This window comes from Nanorana parkeri, unplaced genomic scaffold, assembly GCF_000935625.1.
Source record: "Nanorana parkeri isolate BGI_ZX_2015 unplaced genomic scaffold, ASM93562v1 scaffold18, whole genome shotgun sequence".
In the NCBI taxonomy this organism is placed as follows: Eukaryota; Metazoa; Chordata; class Amphibia; order Anura; family Dicroglossidae; genus Nanorana; species Nanorana parkeri.
The window spans coordinates 562,247-580,734 of NW_017306286.1; the positions used below are offsets into that span (position 1 = coordinate 562,247).

Consider the following 18,488-nt stretch of genomic DNA (forward strand, 5'->3'; position numbering starts at 1 on the left):
AAGTGTGCTTATAGACATATCACCTGTAGATTCTCCTTTGTATATGTCAACTCTGAAATAATTGACTGCACATGATAGAAGCTTGTAATGTTTAGTTCTAAGACTTTATAATGTAGTGTTTTGAATCATGTATGTGTTCTGAAGGTGTTCAGCAATACACTGTATAATGTGAGGAAGTTAAAGCTCAATTTTTAAGAAGTATATAGGGATTTTATAAGGGTGAGGTGTAGTAGTAGTAGTAGAGGCTGTTCACTTAGCAAAGTGAATGTTCACTTAACTTAGTAAATATATTGCAAAGCATGAGGTTCTTCTTTAAGACATGGGGGCAAAGGACAATGAATGCATGTATGCACTTTATATGTTTGCCCCTGTGTGTTTCTTTTAGAGTGTTTGATTTAAAGTCAGACTGATTAAAAAACAATATTTGAGGAGCCATCCAGTCAAAATGTAGGCTAAGATATGGTCAGAATGACTGAATAGCATTCTTTCCACTAGATGGAGTCAAGGAAATTCCTATGCTCTTAAGCTCCATCTAGTGGCGAGAATGCTGTGTGAAGTGGGGCTGCGTGTATGATTTTTAAATCACCCCCATAGAGACTGTCCAGCCAGGAAGCTCATATATGAGATATCCTCAGCTGACTCTACAGATGCTGTAACCAATATCTAACCCACCAATATAATGAGGCATCTCTGAAGCATGTCAAGTTAATATTCACGTCTTCCCACAAAATGACTACTTTGACTTTTAACACAAGCATATGACCTCACACAAAAGAATGAGGTCCTTCCCTTGTCTCTCAGGCGGGGGTTTCAATAAGTATTCTAAAATACATCGATGCCACAACTGTTACCGCTAGGGCAGCCCCATTTAATTTTTATGTAAAAGCTCAGCTTTTTGGGCACTTTGTGACCACATAATCATATCCAATTAACCACTCTTTTTGTCTTATGCCTTGTTACCCAAATGTGCACATAGGCGAGTATAACTCACACTGTTCTGTTATTGTTGTAAAGACAAGCAGCATTGCAACCCAGCAACATGGCAGTGTTTTACCTAATCTCCAGTGACTTGACCTGATAAATCAAACAGAGATGAAACAAGGGTTTGATAACAATTAGGTGACTGAAAATTGCACAAATGGTTGAATTGTACAACACACACTTTTGGTAAAATAGCGCATACTGTTTGGGAATCACATGCATGAGATGTCACTGCAAAAAAAATATACTGTCATTTGTTTAATTATTTATTTACTTTTATAAAACAACAGATGCTTAAATGCATTGAACACAGTGAAAACAGTTTCAAATACACAGTATAAAGAACAGTGATCTTTTTTTTTTAATCTTGTCTAGTTATATACAATCAGGTGTACATCTGTATTTAGCGTCAAGGCTTGATCTCTCTCTTTTATAGTTACATGTTTTGTTTTTTTGTGGTCCTTTCACTTTCTCTGTAGCCTTTTTTTCAAAGCTCAATACCTTTTTTTTTCTGTAAGTCTTTGCCTATTATTCAGTTTGAAAAAGATTGGTGTTTTTTAATCCTCATTTCATCAGCAAAAGAGTGAGGTCCTTCCCTTGTCTCTCAGGCGGGGGTCCCCATTCATCCCCCTGAAAGAGTTGTAATCCGGATCCTATAAGCCCTTTAGAGGGGCTTGTACAGGATATGATGCTTTTGATAAAGTGGTTTTCATGTTTGATGGTTTTCATGTTCCTGCTCTTGCGGCTTATCCCGGTAAGAATTCCTCCAAAGTTCTCAGTAATCCCTCATTTTAGGGGTGGGATGCCATGCCACAACCCTAGTCAAGGGATGAGCTGCAGACCTTACATTTTAAAATGCCATCACAGTTCCTCAAGGCTGAAACTATTTCAAGGTTTGTAATTATCTCACCCTCAACAACACCATGGCACAAAGTATGTAATCTATAAGCTTCCCCGCCCCTCACTTAGTTTGAAATTACAGTCACATTACATATAACCCCTGAAGTGAAATGGTAGTTCATTTTCGGGTGGTTACTGGCAAAGTAAATCACATGCTGATATCTCTTCAATGGCAAAATATTCCTACCAGCATTTGTACTTCTCCCCAGACAATGCAGCCATTACAAAGCCAAGTGATGGTATCCGGGTGGATAAACTGAGCTGTGTACTGAACAAATAACTGACAAATCTAGTTGTCAGAGAGTAACATCTATGTCATTGTGGGTAAGGGCAGGGACACAAGTCACTGCTGCAAACTCTCACTAATGAATGGCATTGTGCATAGTCATAGCTGAACAATCAGTTTTAAATGGAGTTGTTCTATTAATCTTATACTTTATATAAATTTAAACTACTTTATATACTTTTAGCACTCCTAAGACTTTTGAAATAAACAATCTGCTTTGACCAGATGGTGACATTAAGTTTGTATTATAATTTATACCATATCTCTCACTCTCTCTCACTCTCACTCTCTCTCACTCTCTCTCTCTCTCCATGTATATGCATGCATAATGTTTTATCTATTTTTAGACATACACAAGGAAATCACCCAGTGTGAATTAAACACATTCTGATTGGATTTTTATCTCATGTGCATGTGTATACTGTATATAAAGATAGACAGATAGATAGATATATAGATAGATAGATAGATAGATAGATAGATAGATAGATAGATAGATAGATAGATGGATTAGTTTCCCTTTCTCTGCAAGTATTGTTTAACTGCATGTGTGTTAAATGCATGTGTATTTGCTTATATACCAATAAGTTGACATTGCATGTGTACTCCTTCCAAAGTTTTGGCTCTCCGCTGTCTTCGGAATATATTAAGAGCTACTTGTAATAACCTTTTAAACCAATATTTACCCCATCCTCATGTAATCCATTCTGCACATTATAACTTAAGTAGCATATTATGGTCAGTGCTACACATACAGTATTTTGCACTGTGATTTCAGCCTGAACTTTTTGTGATTTAATTTAATCCCCAAAAATAAAAAAGTTATATTTTATACATTTTATATGTATTTCATGCGATCCAGCCTTCCTTTCATCTTTATTGTATAACTGTGGGCAGCTATATAAAAAAAAAAAACATTTAGCATAGTTTTGTATTCATTTTAAAAATAACTAGAATAAGTACTAGAGTCTGTCCTGAGAGCAACATCTTCTGTCTCGTGTACTGCAGAACTCTGACTGGGAGAGGGAAGGGCAACACTAGGATCTAATCAGGTTCTGCTACCAGGAGAAGATAGCAGGATAGCGATCAGGGTTGATGCTTATCAGGGTGCTGCAGCTCCCTTATTGTACAAGTAAAAGGCAGGGTGGGGTGATGACCACAATATATTCCTTAACACTGTCTTGTGGGGGTGTATAGATCACAAAATTGGTGGACATAACAACAACTCTTTTGGCATATTAGACAGTTCAGATATGTGCATTTTTCTTTGTAGCATCATACGTGCCGGATCCCCTTTAAATCTGTTTCATATTCCTTTTTCCTTCCTATTTTTTTATTTACTGTAGCCCCTTGTTACAAACTGTTTATCTTTATTTGTAGAATTCATTTTTATTCACTCTATTCATTTTTATTAAATAGACGCCTGATACAGATTATGATTGCTGCATCATGCTATTATTTGGTCAGGTCCACTTCAAACCATCTATGCTCCTCAATCCAACATCAAGTGTCCTTGCCTGCACCATTGGAGGAGGGGGGCATGTGTCATCATCCATCTTTGTGGGAAAGGTGATAAAGAATGGTTAATAAGAGTGATATTTTGAGTTAGATTTGAAGCAACATTAAAAATAACTTTAAACATATGTGATATCAGTAGGTGTAAGCAGTATCAAGGTTCAAACATATCCAGCAAAATGTTCTTTTACATAGGGAGTTATCTGGTTGGCTAGTTTCGATGATAACTAAACTTACTGCACTAGACATTTTGCATCTACGGGTGGCATTTCTGGCCTCACACAAACTGGCTAATTGGCCAAGCTGTATGTGCCCATAGCAGAGTGCAGCTGCATTTAGCTGCCTTTAAATTCAGCAGCCTATCCACTTGCTTGTAAAGCACCCCCCAAGAACAAAAAAAAGTTATATATTGCAGTTTACTAGTCCTTAGATGTGGTGGTTGCATTAGTTATCTTTTTTAGATTTCTTGTTTTCATCTGGTGATTCTGCCAGTTGCACATATCCTGTTGTAGGGTGACAATGCTCACTCACTTACTGTAACTGTGCTATTCTCATCTCCATAACATAGTGGGGTGGTGTTTTGCAGTTCACAGAAGAGAATTGGGCAGGGCTAGTGAGTTAGAAACTCAATGGAGTTCTGGTAGGAACAAGAGGCGTTTTGTACTTGCAGAATTTTTAAAGAGATAAAGCATGGGGACATATGCTTGTATTGGAGAAATGTACTGAGTATGTTATATCTGTAAAAATAAATCAAAGCAACTGGACTTGTTCTATATTTCTTGAAGACTTTTTGCGCTTCATCCAACTAGCTTTCTCAATTCAGAATGGATTCTGAATTGAGAAAGCTAGTTGGATAATCAGCAAAATCTCTTCAAGAAAAATACATGTCCAGTTGCTGTGATTTGGCCTGGGTGAATGAGAACCTTCACAGACGTACTAAGTATGTTTTTTTTCCCCTGACATACACTTTTAGTTTCAGCGAACTTATTTTATTGTAACTGCCCATCCTCACCCCTGAGTACATTCGACTTTGTTAAATACTTTCCTTTCTCCCAATTCCAGCAATCTTCACTGTGCAGCCCAGCGCGGTGCCACACAGCCAAAAGAGAACAAAAGTATATGTTGCATACTTCAAAAAGGGAATATATTTATAAAGCTTTCAATTTCTCCATGTAGAATAAAAAATGATTTGCTTTTCTATGTTCACCTAGGTGACTGAAAAATGTCTTTATTTAAAAGGATTTTTTTAATGTTGCAGTGAGGCTGCTTAGAAACAATGCAGCATGTGACACATTTGACAAAAGAAGAGCAATTCAAATGAAAGGCAAGATGCTTTCTTAAGAACAACAGCATCTAAATCAGCTATATGGTTCCTTGTGAAACATTTGCATCACAGCAAAATCTGCAGATATATGTGTATGTCTCTGTTAGGTACAATATAACATCACAATAAATGATAGAGCGCAAGGGCTGAAATTGTAGGATGGTAACATGCTCAATTTGTACTGACATATTGTAATGTTACTTTGTGCCTAATAAAATGAATATTATGTGTGTGCACGTGTGTTGCATGGTAACTTATCACTATGCATTGCAGTATGATTTCAAATAAGGGTCAGTATGATTTCAAATAAGTGGGATTTAAATGAATGATTCAAATGAATGCCCTACCGCAACACACTAAAAACATGCTGCACCGCACGTGCACTGATGTTACATCACACAGGTGTGAACAGGGGCTTAGATATTCATTTATTGACAGATTCTAGGATACAAGTGTTCAGCATCATCACATGTAGATCGTTGGGGGAACCCTCCGCACACCTCACAACAGTCCCGGCCAGTTAAGAAAGGATGGTGCTCGCAGTGACATTGGTTCACGGATGGCGCCGTGCAGACACAGAAAAAAGCAGGGAATCACCAGCACTCAGTAATGAAAGCAAATTTGTCCTTTTATTGGACAGAGGCGTCATAGAGATTAAAAAAACCGACGTTTCGGGGCCGCGCAGGGTCCCTTCCTCAAGGTAGAAAACATGACAGCATCATCACATAACACACTATTGGGTACAGACAATCACAAAGCTTGGTATGCTAATGTTGCTTGACAGAAGATCTTGTTGGTTGGAAATGTTTATCTGATCCTCTGCTGTTACCTGCTAATATATTGCAGCTTTCCAAGTCCGTAGGTGTATTGGCTGCCTTAGTTTTCTTCTTTCTGGCCTTTTTCCCTATATTTTCATCTTGTTATGCCAGTAACACACTTCCTGTCCAAGGATGACAGCACTCATTACTAAATCTATAGTAAAGCAGAATTGACATCCTAGAACAGGAAAGTATTAGGACTACAGAGTACCTTTCTCTCTCCTCATCTTTATAACATAGGGAGGAGATGTTCTGTAGTTAACATAGGTGACCTGGGCAGGGCTGATTACAGTGCTCAGGATAAAACTGCAGAGTGCACTGGATTCAAGCAAAGTCAACATTGCTGTGAATGGTATGTTTAACAGACCAAAAGGGAGCAAATAACAGAAGTTCACTGATAGGGTTAACATGCAATGTAAATTAAAATAGTCTTCATGCTCTAAGCTACCAATATAATATTTGATCTTTGTGCACAAGCAGTGGTAGCAAAAATAGAGCACAGCTATTGTACACAAATAAGGATTAGCCCCCAATAATAACGGCTGCCCTGTTTATGACCGTATCCTTTTGGCTAGCTGCTTGGATACTTGCAAGCTCTGCTTAGGTGTACCCCATTATCTTGCTACCACAGACCTCCACTCAATTACCAATTCACGCCAGATATCATCCAACATATTACTGACCTACACTGCATCAGTTCACAGGAACATTGCCTGTGTCACTTGTTATGCTGTGCCTCTGACATTTTCAGTTTCCTAATTTGGTTCCTGTCCTATTATAGAGCAGCTATGATAATCAACAATAAACAATAAGCCTCTTCTCTAGACCTTCTGAATCCTGTTTTACAGCTTTTGTAAATGAACTTGTATCCCCATTGTAAGAAAACTGGGATCATGTACATTGTGATGGGCACCAACTCTTCCACACAACTATGGGTCCTTAAGGAGGAGTTGGGAAAGGGGATATTGAAGATGATTTCCCTTGTCATGATGAAAAATAATGGGTCCATTGCATCCGAACACCACGATGCAACTTTTGAAAGGGCTACATTTTGTAGGCAAAGCTTGGCCCTACATTTATTCTCATATAAAATCAATATAGTGACTGGAGCAGAGATTTACCAGTTTCCAGTGCTTTGGGAATTGGAAAAAGGGTAACTCTCAGACCGCAGTGCTTCAAGTTCTATAATCTCAATAAGATTCACTTAGCCTGTAGTTGGAGGTAACTGAGTAAGGGACTTCTTACTATAGTTTAACCTTTCTTTTTCACAAATAAAGAGGAAGACCTGACATGATGTAGTGAAGACAGACAGATCATTTGCATCAGTTTTTTTGGAGGGTGAACTCCAAGTACACAGCAAAAAATATTTTGCAATGAATATATGCTTCTGCACTCCTTTTGATATGCTTGTAGACCCTGCATTTTGACAATATAACCTGCTCCATTATCCACCCCCTTAAATTGTGACTGGACAGTGAACCAACAGCAGCATACCAACAAGGCCATCACCCTGCTCTTTCTTATAATCACTGTTAGATGGACTATGCAATGTTGTAGAGTTTAATTGGTTGATGTTGCAGGCCCCCCATCTACCAATGTTAGAGTACAGAATACAGTATTACAAGAGGCTTGTATCAAGAGTGAGACTCAGGTACTTTTGGCAGCCAGATGTGAAAAACATTTAATGATTTTCAGAAGTTCAGCTTTGAAACTTTTAAGAAGTTGGCAAGAAGAAAACCTGCAAATCTTCTGGGGCATTGCCTAGAATTTGCCACAGACATTTGCTGATTGAGAATCCGCCAGATCTGGGTCAGATGTGGAAGCCAACAGATTAGTTCACTTATCTCTAGCCTACCCCTCTGCTGTACACATGCAATATATCTATACCTGGGTACAAGGTTATAGGTTCTACTTAAGAAGATACAGGTGTATTTGTCTACTTTATCATTAATTACAGCCCATGAATTTAGAGACTTTTGTTTAAATGCCTTTCTCTAATATTTTGTTATAGGTTTGGTTCCAAAACAGAAGATCCAAGGAGAGAAGAATGAAACAGCTGAGTGCTTTAGGTGCACGAAGGCACGCTTTCTTCAGGAGCCCAAGACGTATGCGTCCATTAGGAGGAAGGCTGGATGAGTCAGACATTCTTGCATCTGGCCCTTACAGCTACTATGGAGGTAACCTACAGTCTGAGTGTGATATCCTTTTAGACAGAAGATGCTCAGCTGATTGGGATACCACCTGTAAAATGGAGGGCAGATTCGCTGTTGATCCTTATTGGTGAAAACCTAATTTCTTGATGCAAGTTCTTACAAAATGGACCATGACTTATTTGATCAGTCTGGCTGTGTCACTTTATGTGTAATTATTTTTTTTATTTCTGCTAAATCTAATTTAGCATTTTTCCCACTGTTTTTAATAAATGGTAATGCGTGTTATAAATGGGAAATGAGTCATTTTTCTAGATGCTAAACTTAAAGGTGTCTGCACTTAAAAAAAAAAAGGGTCAATAATGGACACCCAATTCACAAACCTAAATAATCACACAGTTGTCCGCAATAGGCCGTATCGCAATTGGCACAGACCTACATGCTTCATCTCCTACGCATACATAAAACTCACTTCTTCCTAGGACAGACCTCAGGAAATTATACATCTCTTCAATATCCCTAAAATGCAGACATCAAGACTATGTGCATTATATTACCATTGCCACTACTGCATCCTCAAGTTACCCCCTATTACCAGGTCCTGCCGCCACTTGCATCTGTTTATATAGATCATTTATTTAGGGTCCATATTGTTGTACGGTGGCTGGAGTGCAAAGCAAGATGAGAATGCTACACTGGTCCTGGAGGGTAACAAGGGCACCTAGATTCTCATCTTGTGTTATACTAGGAAATACCCTAATCAGGACACTTATGTCTTGTCTCCACTTAATACATGAACACCAGGACATAGAACTCCTGTCTTTATGCAGACATCAGGGAGTATACCATTCATTTTGCCCTCAGACAATAATAGGGTATTATGCCTGTTCTTCGCTCAGCACAGAGTAATACAACCAATTCAAATAACAAACTTCTCATCTTCTCTTACTGAACCAGTGATCAGCTGTTAGAGATCCATCATCAACAACAAGAGTAAAGTGAATAGGTTACATACACCTGTGATACCACATTGGTACTGCAATCAGTATTCAAGTGTTTAGAAAGGGGAACAACATCTACAGCTTTTGTACTATGCAGAAATATTATTTTGTATCTGGACAGTTGAAGACTGCTTGCCAGTAGTATTTATGTTTATTTTGCTGGATCTTTGCGGCCCTACAGATATATTTCATAATGAAATAGCATTAGGCACTCCATTGTAAGGGTAACCATATACTAAATTATATTTTACAGCAAATAAACTAATTCATGTACTGCTCATGTTAAAGGGATTTTATCCAATATATTAATTAATCTCTTAATGTAAATATATAAAGGCGAGCCCTTTGCTCTCATCTCCCCAATATTTAGTTAGCTAATAGATACAATCTCTGAATGCATCTTCAAGTCCACCTAAGGCAGGGGTAGCAAACCTCCGGCCCTCCAGCTGTGGTGGAACTACAAATCCCATGAGGCATTTAAAGATTCTCACAGCCACAGACATGACTCCCGAAGAGAGATGCATCATGGGATTTGTAGTTTCACCACAGCTGGAGGGCCGGAGGTTTGCTACCCCTGACCCAAGGTAATGTGGGATCACAACCTACACAGTGAGTTTTGATGGCTCTTGGAGTGTTATTTTTGGTTATAAGATGGATTTCACCCCCCACAATAGTGAAATATTGGTTTTAAAAAGCAAGGATTACTCACTATTGTTAATCATAATTTGCAAAGGTAATTGAGCCACAGCACGTTTTTGCATTTAGAATAGCCCCTGCAGAAATCTGCTAGCATGCTGGAAAACCTGTCCAATTTATAGGAACAGATTTTGCAAGATATCATTCAGCAAGGACAATCATTTTAATTGGGAATCAAACTCATGGCTGCTAAAATTTTAGTGCAGTTGCCCGTTTAGAATTGCCTCCTTGATTCAGTGGAAAATAATGACTTCCTAAAACATTTAGGTAAAAATACATACAACTAGATGCCTGTTTTGTATAATGTAAATGGAACTACAAATCCCATGAGGCATTTAAAGATTCTCACAGCCACAGACATGACTCCCGAAGAGAGATGCATCATGGGATTTGTAGTTTCACCACAGCTGGAGGGCCGGAGGTTTGCTACCCCTGACCCAAGGTAATGTGGGATCACAACCTACACAGTGAGTTTTGATGGCTCTTGGAGTGTTATTTTTGGTTATAAGATGGATTTCACCCCCCACAATAGTGAAATATTGGTTTTAAAAAGCAAGGATTACTCACTATTGTTAATCATAATTTGCAAAGGTAATTGAGCCACAGCACGTTTTTGCATTTAGAATAGCCCCTGCAGAAATCTGCTAGCATGCTGGAAAACCTGTCCAATTTATAGGAACAGATTTTGCAAGATATCATTCAGCAAGGACAATCATTTTAATTGGGAATCAAACTCATGGCTGCTAAAATTTTAGTGCAGTTGCCCGTTTAGAATTGCCTCCTTGATTCAGTGGAAAATAATGACTTCCTAAAACATTTAGGTAAAAATACATACAACTAGATGCCTGTTTTGTATAATGTAATAGTAGACCAGTGTGCCTGTATGCTTTATCAAACTGAAGCTAAGTAACCTTGTAACATCTTCTTCGCTAAAGGGGTCAATAATGCAAGCACATTTTTCTGTGTGATGCATGACATTTCTCAAGTTGACCCCTTTCAGTGCCTATTTAAGGGATAGTAGAGGATTTTGGTTTTCTTTATCCCTAAAATACCTTTGCCCTACCCAGAAACCTCATTTTCAAAGATTAAATGATTGCAAAGCCTCCAAGAGAAGGATTTTCACAAGGTTTCTTCCTGAGGACTCCTTAATCTCCTTTTCCCTCTCAATCCTCTAACCACCACTATAACCACCTCCTTCTCTTACTACACACCACTACTTTAAAAGTCTCCTTCCCCGTTCCATTAAACTTTTCACAGCGCGGCAAGTAAAAAGTAATGTGTGTTATTATGGAGGCGACATGCCCACTCCTGGTTCACCCCACTGCTTGCTCTTCATCTTCCTGTTCTCCCCTCTTTCAGCACCCCCTCCTTTACTCCCCTCTCTCTTCTCTGTCTCTCTTTCTCTCAGTAGTGTTGTAGGGGACAATAGCACAGCTGCTTTCTTTGTACCTTATTCAGACAACAGTTGTTCCAATTACCTTCACATTCTTGGAACATATGGAGGGTGATTGGAGAGAGCAGGGTACCCTGCCTTTCTCTGTTTGTTTTCTCCTTCCTCTGATTCACAATTTACCAACTGCAATTATAATTTGTGTCATGTGCCCCTAAACCCACGAATTAATAATACTCCCAGAGCAGTAAAATGCAGTGGTGGATGATATCAATCCTCTCTTTCTCATCTTTCCTTGCTAACTTCTTGCTCATATTTTTATCTCTTATCCTCTCTTCCTCTTCGCATCTGTACGCCTTTGCTGTCACTTGTATTATGAACCGACAGAAAGGTATAACAAAGGCCTTCTCTCACATTTTGTCTTTCACCTTTATTCTTTATATAAGACATTATGGACAAAAGTCATGCTAATAAACTCATAATATACACTAGAGGGATTCTAGATGGAGCACGAACATTGACAAAACATCCTGACACTTATCATTAGCACAGCTTCTTTAAATCCTCTGTAATCATAGACACGATCTGTGTCATTACTGTCAACATTATATTTTTCTGGGTGGTAAAAACCTATTTTCACATTCTCAGTATTTTTCCTAAATCTACAATTTATTTACTAAACGCTTTATTGCTCTAAAACCTGTTAAAAGATCTATCTTTAAAATGACCTTCACCTTGTAGTACCCCCTCCAACTTTTTGCTCTCCCAAATTGTTTCGTTCTTTTAGCCAGAAACACCATGCAGAATCTAAAATCCATAATTATTCTCCTTGGAGTTTCTATAAATTTCTATAGCCAACTCATTTTTTTTACAGCACCCATGCACTGCTTATTTCTCACCTTACCTTCATCGGCTAACTATCCCTGGCAAAGTTTAACAAGGTTTTCTCAGTTATGTTGATGACACAATACCTAACTTTGTCATCACTACCACAAATTAAGTATGGTATCACCAACATAACTGAGAAAACCTTGTTTTGCTTTCAACATTCAGTCATATTGGGAAAACCCTATACATTTCCTAGTACCGAGAACTATAGACACCTCAATATATTAGATGCAAGCTAGTTTATTTAAAACTAGCAATTGTAAGACATTGGGATAATACCCATCCAGTAGGTGGGATACAAAAGTGGGCAAGAGACAATTGTACAACCCCTCTGCCTTTTGAAAAGGTTTTCAGTAAAGCTGGAATTTTCTGTGTGGTTTCCTCACCATTCTCTATCATCAATACACTACTGTGTCAATGTGGTACCTGTATTTCATAGCCTATGATCCTACCACAACGTTGGCTATATGTAGATGTATATTGGGTGTAAAAAACATTTTCAATTATACATCATAGTCTGATTTGGGCAGGAGTGCAGGATGTATTAGCTGAGTTGCTGTAAAACCTAGAAATATAATAAATTATCCCCCTGGTATATATAAAAATGTTTTCTCTCCCTTCTTCTTTTTCTCGTTTTTGATTCCCTCCTTTTACCCAATTTCGCCTGCCCTCTTTTTAAGTGTTTCCCACCCCTGCATCTAATGTATATTTCTTCATTCAGTCTTTTATACATCTCTGCGCCTCCCCTGAATCTCCGATTTTCTTCTCTTCTCCATACATCACCCCCCTTCCCATGTCTTTGTGATCTGTTACAAGTTAGATGTGTCTTGTTTCTTTGAGCTGTATGAATGGGGATGTCTGTTTACCAAGAGCAGTGCATTCTGTGCCCTCAATAGATTTGTATGTCAAGAGATTACAGAATCGGCTCTTTCATTCTAAGCAAAGAGCAAAACAAAAGAATCCAAATATGTGGCTTTATTCCTTCTCCAGTAGGTGATTTAGTGGCAAATTCAATTAAAAGGATACTAAATCTGGCCCGTGGTTCTTTTCAGACTCTGTCCTACTTTGCATTTGATTTGGTGCTGTAAAAATAAAGATTTTTTTTCACTAAAAATACTTTTTTTTTAATTATGTGTATATTTTTCAACCTCATAATTTATAACTATTTTAGATTACAAATCACTTATGTTGTTGTGCCAGTAATGTGTTACATGATATGTTTCCATTCATTCATAGTACATTTTTTCATTGTGCAATAAGTAGCCTCAAAAGTAATTATTTTCCCATCTGCTCCCTCCCAGCATCTTTGTATTCTCCAGCTCCTCCTCAAGCAGCGCAGAAACCTCTGCATACTTAATGCTTTGCCACACTTACAAATGGGTTTCATTCTGATTGCTGTGTGATTTATTTCTGCTAAGTGTTTGCCTTATTATTTACCATTAATTAGGGTATAAGGGCACTGACCTGAGACGAGCTTGTATTATGGGAGGTGTTTTTCTCATTGCACTGCTGAATGCCAGTATTCTAAAAAATTATACTGAACTTTGTCTATATCACGCAAAGATACTTGGCCTTTCAATTGATAGCTAATGAACAGACATGCTACCTATAGTTACATGAGATTTGGGACGATATATACGATATATATATATATAACATTTATTTATGCCAAACACACACATATCACACATATATGTATTTAGTATGGTGATCGTTGAATAGAAAATACTGGATATTGCCAGTCTTACCCTCAAGCAAAGTATTTTCTCACTTAAATTGTTGCATTTCTTTTTTAATAAAACAGGTTTTTCTGCCTAGGAAAGTTGTGAGGAAAAAAAAACTGAATTTCTCACCTTTCCTGTCTTAATTAATGCAAAGCAAGTTCTGGTTTCGCTGTGGGTTCTACCCCTTTTCATTCTTTTTGTCTTTTCTTCTCCATGTAGTTTTCATATGCTTGTCATCTGCTCTGTAATCCTATGGCTGGTTTTATCTGTAGCACTCTTGCGCATTGACAGAATAAATTATATATTCACAAAGAAACACACAAAAGAGCTGCTCCCTGCCACTATCTCATGCACTACAGTCACCAAGATGAGCTTAGGACTCCTCAAGCTAAAGGCTATGCTGTACTAACATATGTACAAGGAAACTTGCTGGAAGAAAATAGGTTAAAAAGCAAAGTGTAGGTTATGCAATGCATAATCATGGCCAAACATACCTCTTTCGAATTCTGTTGTTGGCTTACTGGTCATTTAACATGAGCATTTAGATGTTTAGTGTGTACAAATATAAAACCACATCTATTCTCAGTTTTTTTTCTACTTTCACTATTTTTACAGATTACCAAGGGGATTATTATGGAAGTGGAAATTATGACTTTTTCCCTCATGGGCCTCCATCCTCCCAGACACAGTCTCCAGCAGATTCCAGCTACCTACAGAATTCAGGGCCTGGCTCTACTCCTCTTGGCCCTCTTGAACCACCACTAGGTGGTCACCACCCTTCGGAAAACCAAAGATATGCGGACATGATATCTCACCCAGATACACCCAGCCCAGAGCCTGGCATGACTGGGTCTTTGCATCCCATCACTGGAGAAGTATTCAGCAGTGGTCCAAGTCCTCCATTTTCTATGTCTAGCAATAGTGGGTTTAGTGGTCCTTTACCCCATCAGAACCCTGACATTAATGAGGGCACAGTATGGTAATAAACAGCAAATGAATGTACTGTCTTTACAGACTACCATACACATTCCTTTGAATTTGATTTCATATTTTGAAGTTGATTGGACAAAGACTTGATCCTACAAAGGGTAGAAGACAAAAGGACCAGGAGCACCTTATGCTCCGCAACTTAATTTGCCCTGCTGAGCTTAAAATAAACATTTTTTCTGACATCTTGGCTTAAGAGAAAAACCAAAAGCAAGTAGTATTAACAAAAACCAAAAGCCGCCTCCATGACATAATAAGATGGACTTCCAGCCTGCCTCCTTCTGACTCATCCAAAACATTGGACAACCTATCTGGATGTGGGAGATGATTGGGACCAACAAGGCGCCAAAACCAAAATTCACCTCCATGGCTGCTGTTTAAGAATAAACTGCCTCCTTAGTTCTCCTACTTAAAAGCCTCTAGTCTGTCACCTGGATTGGGACCAATTTTCCTTTTCTAATGTTCAAAAATGTGTGTCTTTCTGAGCCAGGCCAGGCCCAAAATATGCTCTTTAGGAACCATTTGGTACTTACTCTATCAACACTCAGCCTAAACTCCAAGCGATATTCTATACTGTCCTTCGAAACATACAAACCATATAAGGCACAAAATCTTACTGTGGTCAGATGACCAAAGGCCTTTGAAATATAGCATTTTGGTTATAAAAAAGAAAAACAACTTTTATTTCTTATACATCAGCTGTGATGATGGGCAGTTATTTGAAGCAATAAGATTTGTTAGCCCGAAATGTACATGCTAATGCAAAGGATTGGATTTAGGTATTGCTCTCACTCCAAGCTTTTGCATTGATTAAATTCTTAGCTGGCATTAGCCTAGACTGCATAAGAAATGGGTGTCAAATACATGAACCTTATGTTCTTATATTTGGATGATGAAATGCGAGGGAGAGTATAAAATAATCTAGAGACTAGTTATAGAGGTTTAAAGTGGTCTCTTTGATGTACATCACAGAATGGTGTTAGGTTGCCCTCTGGTGGTAACTATAGGATTAGTCTCTTGCTCAGTGATTTTAGCAATGGCAAGATGTTACCTATATCAGACAAACATCTCACAGAAGATGTACAAAAATATTGCAGGGTTATTTCTGTTTATTTTTTGTCAAAATCCCAGTACTGAAACTTTTATCTGGGAGACAAGAGAAGGGGGCAGAAGGAAAAGCCCCTTTTGCTGTATTATAATTTTAAGAAGCTTCTGGGCTTCACATTTACTTATTTTGTATAAACAAATGGAAAAAATAAAGTATGTTTTGTGTTTCCTTATTATTTATTGTACACTGTTTACCTGCCTTTTTATTTCTGATAACTATGTTTCCAGTTGTATTTGTTAAGAAACCTGCATTGACAGTAATTTCACAGTGTGTGCGTATCATTTCATGTGTTCAGCTGTATATGCAGTTTTTTTGTTTTTGTGGGGGGAATAGAGCGAATTCCAACGTAAATTCTTACCTCAAAAAATTATGCCGACACATTTTCTGTGTAGCAAAGTTTTATGTTCACTACACAGTGTTTAAAAACAAAAAAATCATCCTGTAGTGCTTTGGCAATGCACTTAGGAGACCAAGACAAAGATGCTTGTGCATTATCATTGTATCGTTCTCTAAATCCACTGGATCATATACTTTCGTTTGGCCCAACTAATTTGTATTTTCATGTTTGTTCTTCAATTAAAAAGTCTTACAATAGACCTAAAAAGTCTATGTTAATTGTTCTGATTGTAGATAGATTATGGCGCATATACTCACCCAACAGATATTTTTCGACCCTTGGAAATCATCGAGATGAGATCATCTTGCTGGAGATCCTGGATTTTCACCCCTATCCACAATGTCTGACTCCTCTTGTTGCAGCAAGAGGATTCTCAAAATCGTCTTGCCCAGTTGTAACAATGGAAAATCCAACAAGGAGAGTAAGACCCCCTTGTACAAGCCACAGAAAGAGATAAAAAATGGGCATGCGAGTGCATTCTCAAAATCATCTTGCCCAGTTGTAACAATGGAAAATCCAACAAGGAGAGTAAGACCCCCTTGTACAAGCCACAGGAAGAGATAAAAATGGACATGCGAGTGCATTCTCAGAATCTTCCTGATCAGTTGCAACAATGGAAAATCCAAGAAGGGGAGTTAGACCCCCTTGTACATTGTGCCATAGGTATGCAAGTGCAGGAATCTCCCCATGAGACACCAAGACAGACATATATGAGGTTGTTGGGTGATCTAACCCATTTGTATTGCTCCAAATCAGTTTTGGTGAACTGTATTTACAGAGGTGCTTAGCTTTAACAGCCTTATTACTGATTTTATTAAATGTATTATTTTTAGATGTGGGTATTCATAATAAATCGATCCAAATATTTAAACTTTTCAATTTTACAAATAACTATTTAGTAGATTTAGTTATTGCCATATACACCTTTTCGCAAACAACAAGACTGCAAAGGGAAAAACTATATGTCAGGAGGCTACCAACATAACATCAGACAGTTCTACAGCATCTGAACCCCCAAGATCAGATGAATGACCTCATATCTGTATTGCATATATTATATAGCATAAAATACAATGGCAAAAGAGCCTCTTCCGCCAGCCATTCTATATCCAGATGTGTAGCTATCAAATATAGGAGTTCATATCAACCATACTCATATAGTTCATCTACTGTATAGCAGCAACACTGATAAATAATTCATATAACGTTGATGAGAACAGATTGCAGTCCAAAAATATTAGGAGCACCAAGGGCATCAATCATAATAGCATGGTGGCTAGTGTAAATGTTAGGGCTCCTAAGTGAGATATTTTGTGACAGACTGTATAGATGTACATCTAGAGGTGTCGCTCATGCCAGGCACCCTATTGCACGTATGCCCATTGATATATCCGTAATGTGGACCATATACAAAGTTTGCATTCAATTGTGACATACATGGATTACTGCAACATCTCCATGTCCTTCTCATCCACGTGACAAATCCACCAACCTGTCATCTAGATGGATCATCATGTTGTTTAAAAGCAAGTCATATCCTTTCTTTCAAACATAGTTACATAGTTTGTCAGGTTGAAAAAAGACACAAGTCCATCGATTTCAACCTACAGAGATAATAGTTATATCCACATAAAGCCATGTCCAGATCTTACCCCAGTCAGCTCCATTAGGCCACTCCGTGTTCACCATATCTCTGTATATTGAAATGTCTGATCATGACCATGGTGTAACTGAATCTATTAAAACGGCAAGAGAGGCATGTATGGTATCCATCTGGGGGAATACAGTCATGCTTCAAGCTAACGCATTTCATCTGAAACAGCCTTCATCAGAGTTTACATGATCAGCCAACGTGTTAGCTTGGAGCATGACCGCATTCCCCCTAGATAGATGAGATACGAGGTGGGGGTGGTTTAGATACATGCATGCATGAAGGTTTTTAAGGTTATTTATATTTGTGTGGTTTATTAAATGGTAATTTATCAAATTGATATTTTTGTTGGATGGAAGTGGGGGTTCAGATGCTGTAGGACTCACGAATTTTTTCAAAGTGGGAGCCTCTTGACATATAGTTTTTCATTTGGTATTTATGACGCAGTTAGTCCTCCACACCTGACAGTGTTGAAAATCTTATAGAGGTTAGAGACTGTTATTGGTGTTTAGAATATATTTGATCAGACCCTCTCATAGGTTCCGCTTTGTGCATACATTTAACAAGACTGCAAAGCCGGCATCCTGCAGGTCACATCTGGATCATCAGAAAATTGATTTGTGAAATAGCTTCCTAGAATCCCTATGGATCTTTCTAACATCAGTTTGAGAA

The 18,488-nt window shown here is 38.1% G+C and overlaps 1 protein-coding gene across 2 annotated transcripts in view; it reads left to right on the top strand.

The window, feature by feature from the left end:
• The window catches only part of LHX5 (LIM homeobox 5), a 43,433-nt gene extending 28,522 nt beyond the window's left edge, over window positions 1-14,911 (top strand). For both annotated transcript variants that reach the window (XM_018560622.1, XM_018560629.1), the window contains 2 exons: window positions 7,836-8,001; window positions 14,289-14,911. In XM_018560622.1, the coding sequence (XP_018416124.1) occupies window positions 7,836-8,001; window positions 14,289-14,656 (534 nt within the window). In that variant the 3' untranslated portion in view covers window positions 14,657-14,911. The remainder of the gene's footprint in view (window positions 1-7,835; window positions 8,002-14,288) is intronic.
• The last annotated feature ends 3,577 nt before the right edge of the window (window positions 14,912-18,488 follow it).